The sequence below is a fragment of the Dipteris shenzhenensis genome, chromosome 29 (genome assembly GCF_047967505.1).
Source record: "Dipteris shenzhenensis isolate YYH24624 ecotype China chromosome 29, Dip_SZ_1.0, whole genome shotgun sequence".
Taxonomy (NCBI): Eukaryota; Viridiplantae; Streptophyta; class Polypodiopsida; order Gleicheniales; family Dipteridaceae; genus Dipteris; species Dipteris shenzhenensis.
In genome coordinates, this window is record NC_141624.1 from 24,932,590 (window position 1) to 24,947,245 (window position 14,656).

The 14,656-nt window shown below is 46.3% G+C and overlaps 1 protein-coding gene across 3 annotated transcripts in view; it reads left to right on the plus strand.

The window, feature by feature from the left end:
* The window catches only part of LOC147882622 (Insulinase (Peptidase family M16) protein), a 59,985-nt gene that overhangs the window by 17,963 nt on the left and 27,366 nt on the right, over positions 1–14,656 (plus strand). For all 3 annotated transcript variants that reach the window (XM_087400355.1, XM_087400356.1, XM_087400357.1), the window contains exons 3-10: positions 9,043–9,289; positions 9,381–9,506; positions 9,591–9,728; positions 9,904–10,047; positions 10,191–10,448; positions 10,724–10,861; positions 14,135–14,204; positions 14,284–14,497. In XM_087400355.1, coding sequence (XP_087256481.1) covers positions 9,043–9,289; positions 9,381–9,506; positions 9,591–9,728; positions 9,904–10,047; positions 10,191–10,448; positions 10,724–10,861; positions 14,135–14,204; positions 14,284–14,497 — 1,335 coding nt within the window. The remainder of the gene's footprint in view (positions 1–9,042; positions 9,290–9,380; positions 9,507–9,590; positions 9,729–9,903; positions 10,048–10,190; positions 10,449–10,723; positions 10,862–14,134; positions 14,205–14,283; positions 14,498–14,656) is intronic.

Consider the following 14,656-nt stretch of genomic DNA (forward strand, 5'->3'; position numbering starts at 1 on the left):
GTTGCTTGTGCCTGCCAATGTTGAGATTCAGTTGGGCTGTGTTTGGATAGGTGCAACAACATTTAGCCTTGCTGTAATTTTACCTATTGAATAAAGAAATAAAGAAATAGTGAATGGGCCGCCAAGGTTTGGGGCCAATCGGGGGTCCGGTTTTTGAACAGGAGCAATCTAGCTCCCCGTTGAGGGTTTTGTGTCCTCTTTGTGTTGCTGAAATAAGTGGCTGAAATAATAGGACTTGTTGGTTAACATTTATTCTTACTGCCCCTATAGTTTATCTGAAGGTTGGATCAACCGAGATCGTGGCCCAAACCGTGCCCCCTGAAAGAGACAATGTTATCATCCACGGATCTCATAATATGCTGGGCAGTACATAGGAAATGCTCCCTTGCCTCCACCTCCTCCATTTGCATAATCTGCAGATCAGCTGCTCTGTAGGTATGCTTGCGGATCTGCAGACATAGAGAGAGAGAGAGAGAGAGAGAGAGAGAGAGAGAGAGAGAGAGAGAGAGATGTATTAACATCTGCGGAAGAGAACGAAAAAAAGAAAGAGAGAAGTTTATTAAAATCTGCAGAGGCCCAAAAAATCCTATGAGTCCAAAGCTGAAATCATCGTAGGAGTACAGCCTACTTGGAGGAACTATATGAAGTATTAGTGAAAACAAGAAAGAGGAATTACTCTGTCAGATTTTGTGCCTTGCCTCAGTCATAACTAGTTTGAGGTTGTGTGGACATGGCTGGGGCCTCACTATGAGTCATGGTGTCGTTGGTACATGTCTTGTTGGCATCCTTGTCTTCTCTTTGTAGTGTGCTCATGGATGTCATGATGCAGCCTGGCACCTAGATGTCCCAATGATGATGCCTTAAGTAGGGTACGAGGTGGGCCAAGAGCCAGCTTATGAGCAGCAGCGTGGCTGCCATGTGGGCAGGAATCAAAGAATAAAGAAAGGTGAGGTACCTGGAAGAGCCATGGTGGCTGCAACAGATGGAGCTCATGGACGGAATAATGGCTATGGATGTTTAGCATGGATATGGCCTAGAAGAGGCAGATCTGGAGCAGCACCAGATGGCGGAGTATACCCAGGAGAAAGGCGAGCCACGTGGCAGAAGCTGTGGGCAGGATCTCGACCTGCAACAGACCTGGAAAGTGGCGCAGCAAAAAGGGGGGAACCAGCAGGCCTGGTTCAGGGCATTGGCTGAGGCTGGTTGGGGCTGGTTGGAGCCAGCCAACCAGGCCTGGAGATGGGCAGACCAGGGGAGCTGTACCCTCCAAAGTTTGGGGCCTGACAGCAGCCCAAAAGGGCCTGGCAGAGGCCCTTATATAGAGCTTGGAAAGGAGCCAACCTGGTTGGTTTTTTACAGACCAGCTGGCTGGTCAGTTCTATAGCAGCCCTTGGGGGCTATAAAAGGAGGGCTTCCAGCCCTCATTACTCATCACTTGCAGCAGCACTTCAGGCAGCAGAAGGAGCAGCAGACCAGCAGTCTATGACCCTACATCCAGGAGGACATAGAGGCTGGAGAGTTGCAGACCTAGCTCAGCAAAGGTGCTGCCCACCTAGGCTGGTTTGGAGACAGCAAGGTGTAAGAGATCTGGACAGAAAGTCTACTTACGCTCAAGGTGGAGCACGCAGGCTTGAGTCTAGAGATAGCCAGCAGATAGGAGGAGTACCTTGTGGTAAGATCAGAGGACCACACCATTGGTATGGGTTATGGCAGCAAGAGAGGCAGGGAAATGGGCTGCCTACAGAGATGACAAAGTGATTGTTCGAGAAAGAGTCGAGAGAGGTGACAAGGGAGAAGGGGAGAAAGGGGAGAAAGAAGAGGGTGAACTATGACGATGCCAGAGCCGGGAGAAGAGTGCACAAAACAAGCTGAGTATGGCTGTATGGAACTGTAATGGCACACTTTGGTCCGACCCAGGTGGCTTCTCGGAGACATACACAGGCAGAGACATCATCTTCTACATTGAGACACATGAGAGCCCAGAGAGAGGGCTGCCCACAGTGACAGGATACACCTGGGAGTCTGCTCATAGGAAAGAAATGAGGAGAGATAGTGGGGTACGAGGCTCTGGCGGTGTAGCTGTCCTTTTCAAAACACACTTGAGGCCACTCATATCTGTGGTACGGAGAGAGGAACATGCACGTCACATGTGGATACGAGTGCAGCCACTAGATGCCCGACCTATCTTCATTGCAGTATGCTATTTCCCTCTGCACACGTCATCATATGTCCATGATGTCACTACAGAGGGGCACAACCCTTATGAGACGATACATGAGGATATCATAGAGTTCTCCAGACAGGGAGGCACCCTCCTTGGGGATCTCAATGCAAGGACAAGGGACAGGCAAGTGGGCCTACTTGACTTCACAAATGAGAGAGATCCCCACATGATGCCAGAGTTAGATGCAGTAGAACTTGGGATTCAAAGACTCTCTGCAGATACTTCGCATGTGACAGCATACGGGCGGCACCTACTTGAGTTAGGAGCTGTCCACGACCTCATCATCTACAATGGCCTTTAGAGATGGCCATCATCTAAGGGATTCACATGCTTCCCACATGGAGGTGGGACTAGCACAGTGGATTACCTACTAGGTCCATTGGCTTTTGTCTCACCCCATTGGCTTTTTTCTCACGGATACATGACCTCACCATAACCCCCCCCCCCCCCCCCCCACTTGGAGCTGACCACTCATATCTGGCCTTCGATGTTCTTGCTACTACACCAGGTGTAGGGAGAGTTTCTTCTGCTACTCGTACCCAGAGCCACTTTGACCGTGCTCTTGATCCAGTGTATGTGTACCACTTAGCCAGAGAGCTTCCGGCCTTATTGGAGGCTGATCTAGACCTCGCCCACACCTCAGCTACCCTTGTCACAATGATACAGGATGCTGCCACCAGATCCTTTCCTACGACAAAATCTTCATGGGTATGAGATGGGAGGATGCCTCAGAACCCCTGGTTTGATGATGAGTGCAGAGAGATGCGAGCCCACCTCACATGGGAGCGAGCCTTGGGTCAGTTGACGCCACACGAGGCACACATGATATTTCAGCGGCTGACCCGCCGCAAGAGACGAGCCTTCCTCACACATAGGATGGATGAGATCATCACATCATTTCACGGAGGAGACCCAACCACTGGGTGGGGATTCCTCGCGGAGGGAAAGCCACCCGTCCCCATCACTGATCCGGGCGTGTGGCACACCTATGCATACTCCTTATATGATGTCCCGAGGTAGACACCACCAGACATGTCCACTATGCCCAGGCCCACTACTTGTCATCTATTCACTACGCAGAATGTGCGGGCTGCACTTCGCCGGCTCCACAATCGGAAAGCACAGGATCACGAAGGCCTTCGGATAGAGCACTTCGCACATGGGCATGAGGTCCTAGCACCGATCCTTGCACATATGTTTAACCTTGTAGTTTGCCACGGCTTTCCACCAGCACGGAGCACCACTACTATCGTACCGATACACAAAGCAGGAGACCCCATGGACATTGAGAACTATCATACCCTCATGATTGGCCACACACTGGCCAAGATCTATGGATTGGTGCTAGAGAGAGAGATCAGCAGTCACACAGAGGCACGGGGGCAACGAGTACTAGGGCAAGCAGGATTTAGGAGGCAACACTCTACTTTGGACCACATATTTACTCTGAGGGCTATCATTGAGGAGGCGAGGTCTAGACATTAGAAAGTCTACACATGCTTCGTAGACTTTCGAAAGGCCTTCGACACCATTCCATGATCCCGCATGATCAAGAGACTACAGGAGATGCAGATCCCAGAGATACTGATTTGGGGTGTGATGAGCTTATATGAGTCACTCAGAGGCAGAGTCCGTGCCCCAGGCGGCCTATCGAAGTGGGTTGAGAGCACCATTGGGGTGAAGCAGGGCTGCCCTCTCTCACCGACTCTTTTTGGACTCTACATTGACAAGATTACATCTTTCATAGATCGCATAGGTGGTGAGGGCTCATCACTAGGGGATCTCCTCATACAGATACTGTTTTATGTTGATGATATAGTCCTCATATCCTCTTTAGCGGAGGGACTACAGAGAGATCTAGAGGCCTTAGAGGTGTTTTGCAAAGAGAGAGATCTGACGGTCAACCTTGGGAAAACTAAGGTTATGATCTTCAACACCTCACGAGCAGTGACTAACTGACTCACTTTCACCTATGGTGGTGAACCAGTGGAGATAGTGCAGTCATACACATATCTGGGAGCAGTCTTCACAGGATCCATCTTCACGATGAAACATGCAGCCCAGGGACGACTCACACGAGGGCGTAGTGCTTTGGCTAGACTAGAGTGGCAGTGTTTCCAGGCGCACTTCTAGGATCCACCAATGAAGGGTTGGCTTTTCGACACACTAGTGCGACCGACTGTCATGTATGCAGCACCTTTCTGGGGGTGCGATCTTTTGAGGACAGATTGGAGGAGCTTCGAGCGGCTACAGGTGACGATGGGATCCTGGATGATCTGATGTAAGCCCTTAGTTCCACATGAGATAGTATAGGCCCCTTAGTTCCACATGAGATAGTATAGGCAAAGTTCGCCATGACACCTCGCCAGGTTGATGCCATCTTTTAGACAGTGACTTTCATCCACAGGGTGTGGGACTTACCCCATTGGAGACTTCCGAGATTGGCACTAGAGTCATCCAAACGACTCGTAGAGAGCGGGGCAGACACACGGTATGCACGCATATCTACATGACTTGCCAGGCATGGTATCCAGATGGATAGGCTTCCCCCCTTTCAGTACAGCATGGATGCACCTCTTGAGTTGATCCCGCGAGATGAGATCAACGGTATTATACGGTTAGACCTCCTCCAGCTTCACACATCCCAGACTTGGGGGGAGGACCAAGAACTCCCTACCAAGACCTAGTTCTATGGCGACCACTTCCTGTGAGTATCAGAGGAGGGATTCATTATCAGACCCTAGTATCTCGAGGATAGAGGAGTATCTCATGCACTGAGGATTGCCATTGGTCAGATGCGGGTTTCATCCCATCAGCTGAGGATTGAGGTAGGGAGAGCAGCAGGTATACCTAGAGAGCAGCGGATCTGCACGCTATGTACGCTGAGGGCGGTTGAGATAGAGGAGCATTTCCTTTGTGTTTGCCCAGCCTAATATGAGATTGGAGGACGCTACCACTGTCTCTACCTAGAGGGGAATGGCTTCGGTCCTTTGTCATGACTGATCCATTTCCATGACCAGCTTTGTATCGGACTCTATCTGATGGAGATGCGGTGACACAGGGAGGCGCTTCTATGACAGATCAGAGAGCACAAGACATAGAGGGTGACGGGCATAGCGGCACGTCACAGACTTCTATACATTTGAGTCAGCCCTCGGACACAATGGAGTGGAGGAAGAGGAGCTAGCCGATATGAGAGCAGTTTGGATGAGCAGCCGGCACAGTACCGCTGAGAGAGGGACACAGAGGCCACATGTGCGATAGAGAGCCCCCAGAGTACACTCTATTGAGGTCCGACCTATCACACCTTTCCTCAGTGGAGACCGACAGAGACGAGGGATCGCTCTAGACATAGCCCAGAGAGTTCAGAGAGCGAGGAGACCGCGCCTCCCACCACAGCTCGAGACAGCTCGACAGACGCAGATACGAGATATTTTCACAGCCCACCAGAGAGCCATCTTGGTTTCGTCCCAGCACTTGGATAGATTGATTGATAAGATATGATTATGATTATGTTTATGATTATGATTATGTTAGCATAGATTAGTACTCAACAAGGGTCCTAGCGTACCCTTTGCTTCAGCCCACTGAGGCTTGTATGAGTTCGCTTTTCTGTGTGCTTTGTCCCATAGGCCCGCGAGGTCTCCCGTGGACGTTAATATATCTTTCTTTCTTTTCTAGATCTATCTCTTTTGTATTGTGTCCATAGCTTTGGACGGAAATATATTATTTTGGTGGTTTCTCTATCTAGTTGGTTCATTGTCTATTGATGACTTTGCACATCTATTCCATGCACATTAAGTTAAGAAGTTTGTGATTCCACACCCCACACCACACTGTGTGAGCTCCTGGGCTATTCTATTAGTCTTCCGCTGTGCGTACCCTTTGTTGGGTCATTTCTAACATGGTAGTAGAGCCCAAGTAGGAGACTTACAGGTGTGGGAGCTTGAAGGCAGGGACCTTGATGAGGAAATCGACTTCCATGACCGGAGGACAGTGCCCTTGCGAGAAGGAGGGTGACCAGGTTCAATCAGGTGCGTTTGGAGTTTTGGTCTACTGAAGGTTGAGTTTGTGCGACTTTGCTGTGTGGTTTAGCAGCAGAGATGTCGACCTCTTCAGTCCTTGCTCTCCCTTCCTCCTCCCCTAGATTTCTTTCTTTCACTATCCCTAACTTTGGAGAGTTTGGGAAACTGGATGGGTCAAATTACTCGATCTGGAAGGTGAAGATTTGGAGTCATTAGTGGCTCGGAAGCTGTGGAAATTGACAACGGGAGTGGAGGCAAAGCTAGTGGACATGGTGGACAGACATGGGAATATACTCTTGGCAGTAGACGAAGAGGTGCTTAAAGCTTGGGAAGACAGAGATGCCCATGCCTTGGCATTGGCATTGAGCAAAGGGACTACGGCGGACTCTGTGCTCCCTCACATTCAGATGGCCGAGACGTTAGTAGAGGCGTGGGTCACTCTGAAGGTTCTGTACGAGACAGATAACACATCCTGGATCTTGCTTCTTCAGCATCAGCTCTACAACCTTGATATGGATGAGAGAGATTCGGCACATGACCACTTGACGAAGGTCAAGGTGGTGAGGGATTAACTGGCATCAGTTGGCCAAAAGGTGGACTCGTGCCATTCGGCCTTGATGGTTCTGAGGAGGCTACCTCTGAGTTTCAAAAGCGTTGTTACGATTGTGACAGCAGGACAGAGGACCAAATCTCTGACTTTTGAGGAGTTGGGTCCATTATTGCTACAGGAAGAAGCTAGGGAGAAGCTCTACAACAACGACAAAGACGACAAGGCGTTGTTGGCGAAGGACTACGCTAGCAAAGGAAAGGGCAAGCCTAACAGTGGCAAGTCCAAGAAAGACGACTTTGATGGCGAGGACACTTCCAAGAGGAAGCAGAAGAAGAAGAAGTGCTTCTATTGTGACACGCCAAGTCATTTTGCGAAGGACTGCAGAAAGAAGAAGGCGGATTAGAAAAACAAAAGGAAGGAGTCTGACTCAGATTCAGAGGGTCATACAAAGGCCAAAGAAAATGTGGTAATCGAAGAGTTGTTCATGGTGACATCTTCGTGTGTTACATGTTGACCTAGAAACCACAGTTAGGATGTCTGACATTGAGATGTGGGTTGACGAGGAGTCAGAGACCTTTGTGAAGGTGATGGACAGCATGGAGTGCCTGGTTTCTTCCAGGTGCGTGGCTGTTGATACTGACATGAGGGTGGATTCCATGGAGTATCTTGGGGTGTCATGTTTAGATGGATGCTGTACTTTAGAAGGGGACAGTACAAGATTACGCAGGCTCTTGGTGTGTGCCTCGATGAGGTGCATGGTTTGCTTTCAAAGTAAGGACACATGGAGTACGACGATCTGGTATGTACTTGATGTCCTTCATTTGAGCCTCTATAGCATGTTGTGGAGAGACTCTGCTCTTCATTTGTCTCAGGTAATGCGAGATTGGAAGGAATTGGCCTTCTTCGAAGGCAGAAGGGGAAGTGTGGGTGCTTCTTCAAATCTCAGACACAGATTGTTGGAAGGTGATGACAAAGTGTAATGAAGCCAGAAGAGTACTTGCTTGAGAGCTCAGCGAGAGTTCATGGTCCAGGTTATCTGGAAACATTCATTTGTTGTAGACCTTGCCAAAGGAAGGACAGGTTGAAACAGACCCTCAGTGCATGGTGCCTAGAAGACTCCAGGTTGTTCACTCATTCTGAGGGGACAACTAAAAGATCGTGACGGCTGGATTGCTCGATTTCGAAGGCGGGAATGTGACTGAAGATGGTGGTGCTACCAGAGATGGACCTGTGTACCAGGATTGTGCGCGGAAGTGGAACCAGACTTGGTGGAGCAGGAGCCAGTGGATGAAAAGTTGGGAAAAGATTTCGACATCAAAGTGTTCCAGAGGACTATGGCCAGGGAGTAACTGGAGCATTGTCATCAACGTGTTGGCATTGGGCTGAGATGTGTCGGTGAGAGGGGGTGTTGGAAAGGTCACCTCCCCATCTGTAAGCCCCTATATGAGGAGAGCATGGGGGGGGGGGTTGAACCTAGGGATTGAGAGACTGACACATGAGCAGCAGCCTGGCTGCCATGTGGGCAGGAATCAAAGAATAAAGAAAAGTGAGGTACTGTCAGTCTGGTCGGCCAGACTGGTCAGTTCTATCAGCAGCCCTTGGGGGCTATAAAAGGAGGGCCTCCAGCCCTCATTACTCATCACTTGCAGCACCACTTCAGGGAGCAGGAGGAGCAGCAGACCAGCAGCCGATGACCCTACATCCAGGAGGACATAGAGGCTGGAGAGTTGCAGACCTAGCTCAGCAAAGGTGCTGCCCACCTAGGCTGGTTTGGAGACAGCAAGGTGTAAGAGATCTGGACAGAAAGTCTACTTACGCTCAAGGTGGAGCACGCAGGCTTGAGTCTAGAGATAGCCAGCAGATAGGAGGAGTACCTTGTGGTAAGATCAGAGGACCGCACCATTGGTGGGACTCTAGATCTATCTCTTTTCTATTGTGTCCATAGCTTTGGACGGAAATATATTATTTTGGTGGTTTCTCTATCTGGCTAGTTCATTGTCTATTGATGAGTCTGCACATCTATTCTATGCACATTAAGTTAAGAAGTTTGTGATTCCACACCTCACACCACACTGTGTGAGCTCCTGGGCTATTCTATCAGTCTTCCGCTGTGCGTACCCTCTGTTGGGTCATTTTTAACATGAGACCCTTGTTATAGTGTTGGATGTGAACTCTGAATCTGATTAAATGCTGCATCTATATGAGGCAACTGTTTAATTGCGAGATCTTTTGGTGTTCTGCAGGTCTGTGTTGGAGGAAGAAGAAGAACGTGGTGTTGCACATATTGTAGAGCACCTTGCATTCAGTGCAACAAAAAGATACACCAATCATGACATTATTAAATTTTTGGAAAGCATTGGGGCAGAATTTGGTGCTTGCCAGAATGCTTCCACATCACCAGATGAGACAATATATGAGCTACTTGTTCCAATTGACAAGCCTGAAATTTTGTCTGAAGCTCTCTCTGTACTTGCAGAGTTCAGTACTGAGGTGTTCAAGTTTCCTCTGTACATAGAGTTAATGCATATTTCCATATCCCTGCTTTTATTTCAGGGTTTTGATATTGAGTCTTCGATTGTAGATTCGTGCTTCAGAGGAAGACCTGGAGAAAGAGAGGGGAGCTGTTCTTGAAGAATACAGGGGTGGGCGGAATGCACTGGGAAGGATGCAAGAGGCACATTGGAACCTTATGATGAAAGGGTCTAGGGTATGCCGTACATCTCTAATTTTTCTTACATTCTTCTTTTATACATGGTGAAATCTGCCTATTGTGAGCCATTTCTTTCCGCAGTATGCAGATCGGCAACCTATTGGCCTAGAGAAGGTAATAAGAACAGTGTCTGCCAAGTGTGTACTAGACTTTTACCATCGATGGTATAGACCTGAGCACATGGCCGTTGTTGCTGTGGGGGATTTTGCCGATACCCAGGTTCGTTTTTTCCAACTATTGTGAGTTGACACATAAACGTCATAATATACGAGATCAATTTGAGAAATTGATGTTATGGTGGTAAATTCCTGACAAAATCAAAAGTTTTACTGAAAACAAAGAAGTCAAGTCATGAATTTCATTTTTTAAAAGAGATTTCTTTCCTTGACCTCAGAGTGTTGTAGATCTCATACGAACACATTTTGAGAGTAAATATGCTGACCTGAATGGCAAAATCCCTGCAAGCATTCCTTGTTATCCTGTTCCAGCTCACGAGGAACCTCGCTTCTCTTGTTTTGGAGAAGCTGAAGCAGGAGGGGTAAGTCTGCATTTGATTTTATCAGACATCACAATATATACATTGCATTTTTTGTAAGGGTTGATTTAGTTGGCAATGAAAATTTTAAATTCAAATCTAGACTTGCATCAGCCTACTCTATGCCTAAGACATTATTATTTCAGTCTGCAGTTGTTGTGAGCTGCAAAATTCCCTCCACAGGTTTCAATACTATTGAGGATTATAGGTTTTCTCTGATTGAGGGGATGTTCCATAATGCTCTGAATCAAAGGTTTTTCAAGATCTCAAGGCAAAGAGATCCTCCCTTTTTTTCATGCTCCTCAGCAGGAGATACTTTAGTGCATCCAGTCAAAGCATACCTCATCTCGGCAAGCTGCAAGGAGAAAGGGACACTTCAAGCTCTTGAAGCTCTTCTTACAGAGGTCAGTTCATAGTGCTTTTTAATGGGGAGTTTGGGTTTGTGAGATACAGTCAAAATATGCAAATGCAAAATGTCACTCAGTATGTTCTTTTTCCTGCCATCCTCTTTTTTAAGAAGGAGAACCAGGAATCTGCGGAAATGTTTTTTAAAAGAGAAACTAATCTGTATGAAAGTATATATTCTAGTCTTATGAAGGTACATAATCTACAACACTCCACCACATTAGGGTCTAGCTGATCTTAATGTTGTGTTTTTTTCCACCCTTGCTTTTGTTAGGTTGCTAGGGTACGGCAACATGGATTCTCAGATCGAGAGATTGCTGTGGTCCGTGCATTCTTGATGGCAGATATTGAGTCTGCCTACTTGGAGAGGGATCAAATGCAATCGACGAGTCTACGAGATGAATACTTGCAAGTACGTGTCTCCATCTTGGCTTGGCCGTATAACTCTTAAGGTTAATGTTGTGTAAGAAGAATTGTTCCTTTTTTTCCTGGATTCCAGAAAGTCCCCTGGTCAGGAAGTGTGTAGGCTGATATTCCTGAGGAACGGTCTTTAACTTTTTCTCCCTTCTCTTCTGAAGAAGCGCTAATGGCGCAGCATGCTGGGCTGTATGATGAGGATGTATCCCTTGATTTGAAGTGCCGTACTTGGCTTCTCTTGAATTTAAGACTAGTTATTCGTGTGCATGCAGGTGTGTGTGCATATGCGCGTGTCTGACTTTCTTTGTACCTTTTCCCAGCAAAAGTTTGTGATTTTGTATGTTTATAAATGCTTGAATAATTTTGTCTTCACCTGTAAAAAGCTTAAATTGAATCTCTGCGAGGAGAGGTTAGCTAGTTGTTCTATATCTAAAAAGGATTTGATGTAAGTCTTTTGGGTTCATTTGTAACCGCAGTCTCCTTATCTTTGTGCAGCATGGAAGTTTCATAAAAACCATAAGTAACCTAGATTCATTGTAGCGTCTTAGACTTCTCTAACTGATGTCTCAAAGTGATTGAGTTATTGTTTCAAGGGCATATCACCAATTGTCCATGAACTTTGGAGAAACCTATTGAGACAGGCTCATGTTCCAATATATATGAGTTGGATTTTGAATGGTTCGTCAGTGGGAGTCATACCAGTCGTAACGTTTTTTAACTCCTTTCAGAGTGTAGAAGGGAAGTGTACTCAATCTTGCTTGAAACATTTGATTTTACTACAGTGTATACTAAGATAGATTTGGAAGAGCTTGAAGTCACGAATAGGAAAGCTTGTTTCACATGCTTTCAATTACAGATATGCAAAAGGTAGATGCAAATCTTTAAGTGTTGAAAAATCACCATTGCATTTTGATTTTCGTTGGATGAAACCTAAAAAGGATCTGAATAAGAAAGGTGCACAAAAGTTGTAGATGCTGAAGATGTCCTTTGTTGGTTCTGGATAATTTGTTCATGACTCTAGGAGATTCTTTATTCCAACAAAGCATGGATATTCAAATGGGCACTAATTGTGTTGCTTTCTTAGCAAACTTCGACCTTTTTACTTATGACTCTCAGTTTATGCAACGATTGATCTCTTGGAGACTAGTCCAATCGTTCCTCATAAACTTAGTCAGGTTAGGAGATTCACCAGATGACTTATTTGTCCTAGACATTCCAATCTTTAAAGACTTGGTCAAGCGTATGATGACTGCGTGTACTGTGTGCTCCAGATAGCTGAGTTAAGGCTGAACATGTCCAAGCTAACCTAAGAACAGAGCAAGATTTGATGTAAGGATAGTGTGACTCTGCCTGTGGGAGTGTTGGCTACAGCATGCAACCTCCATCTCTGTTTTCTAACATATCCACTCTTTCCCAAGAATCATCATCCTTGGACCTATCTCTTCATCAAATCAAGTATTTGTAATAGCTACAGTTTCGAAGATGCAATTCCATTTGATCTAGAATAGTCAATGCGGCCTCTAATGGAACAGAGCTGGTCAAATCTTCCAGTCAGACCAGCTTCCTCTTAAGACCAAGCTGTTCATGGCATGGCTGCCCGGGTGGCAGCCCTGCAGTCCACAGCAGCAGGACAGCAGGTCTGTGGCAGCAATGTAGGTCCACGTGGTAGTACAGCCAGCAGGTACAGGGCAAGACGGGCCTGCACAGCTGTCTGCTGTCTGAAGCAGTACGAACTGGCAGGTTGGCATTGATGTGTGGCAAGTCGGCAGCAGGTCAGCTGACCTCAGCAAGTCAGTGAGGTCTGTGCAAGTTGGCTAGCTCACAGACCAGTCGGTGATGCCAGTCCTAGAACCTCTATAATCCCCTCATTGTGGATCAGCTCCTACAGCAAGCAGTAGCACCCTTCAGTAGCTTCATCATCCAGCCAGGCAGGAGGACCAGCAGCCCTCTTGGGCATCAGACAGGGAAGAAGGAGCAGTCTGGCTATCTCCACTCCATTTGCAGGAAAGGACAGCCCCTTTGCCTACAGAGGTATTCTCAGCCGTTTGGGCAACAGTTGTATTCCGCCTGTGACTAGATGGTAGCTGTTATTGGTGTACATACGTCTTCTCGGAGACCTTTCAGTGGAGACATCCTTGTACGCTTCTCTAGGGATTCTAGGGTTGTGACATGGGGCATAGTTGGATGGCGAGAAATGTAGAAACATGTGTTGTTTCTTGTGACACTGTTTGCTTCCTGTGGTTTCTACCTAGAGATTTAACTCTTCAAGGTGGCAAGGTGTGCCGACTGTGCTTGGGTATTAATGACATTGCAGGGTTTAATTCATTTCCTTTGGTTGCATGCTTATTTTGTTTCAGTATTTGGTTGGGATGTCCTAGTAGCTTGTGTCCATTATGTGTGATACAGTTTATTGTTTTCTACCTTGTGACTGTCACGAGATTGAGACTGCACTACTTGTGTTTTCAGAGGATAGTTTGGGCAGGCTCCTATATTTATCTAGATATTCATCACCTACTAAAAATAATATTTTAATTTCTGTGATCCTCTATTTCTTCCTCGGTAAGTTTGAATGACCTCGATAATGATTCTTGCTGCTTCAGTTACCTTCAGTCTCCTAGATTTATCTAGACATACATCACCTACTAAAAATAATCTTTTAATTTCTGTGATCCTCTATTTCTTCCTCGGTAAGTTTGAATGACCTCAATAACGATTCTTGCTGCTTCAGTCACCTAAGTCTCACCTTTGCCAGTATATCTTCAGAAAGATATGCTCATCCCTGTGAAGTTCAAGGTTCTCTTTTAAGCTGTCAAGGTCAGATAGTGATTGTCCTTCAAGATGAATTTTTGTTCTCATTCACGGAGGTGGACACTATATGATATTTGGAACTCAGTTAAAAACTACTTCACAATCTTTTGTAAATCTCCTTTGTGTTGTAAAGTTTCCTTTTGAATTGGATTTACGGAAGAGTCTGACTGCTGTTAAGCTTTATGTGAAAGATTTTACACCGGTCTCGTTCTTATGTTCATCTGCCTGTAAGGAACTTTCATGCTTTCCTGCCTGTTCTCAACTAATAGAAGCTGCTTCTCTCTCAAAATTTGATCCAAAACATTGTACATAAGTCTCTTTCATATGCACATTCTTCTTTGTCATGATAGATTTCCATGCTTTTCTGCTTATTTTCCACTAATAGAAGGGGAGTCTCTCTCAAATTTTTGTGAAGATTTCATACTAAAACCACAGTGACTTGATTTATTTTGTATTGCAGCATTTTTTGCGTGGTGAGCCTGTGGTTGGGATTGAGTACGAAGCACAGCTTCAAAAGACTCTCCTACCTCGTGAGTGCTTGTTCATTTCAAACTAGAAGTCCAACCTGGGCTGAGTTCAAGTCATTGACATCAACTATATGGTTTGCAGAAATAACAGCGGCAGAAGTTTCAAAGATCGCTGAAAATTATCAAACAACATGTAGTTGTGTAATAAAGACAGTTGAACCCCGAGCACGTGCCACTCTTGAAGACTTGAAAGCAGTAGTGTGCAAAGTTCAAGCTTTGGAAGAAGCTGGTCAAATTTTGCCTTGGGATGAAGAACAGATACCAGAAGAAATTGTGGAGAACAAGCCCTCTCCGGGGTAAGTTTTTCTGACATTTTAAACATGTAAATGTTATGTAACATTGATCATTTGATCTGCTCTACCTCTAGACTTGAGCAGAGGAGGTTACGTAGTAAACTGAGGTATCCTTTTATCTACGCCTAGAGGACCTTGAATGGGGTGGAGAAAGAAGTGCTT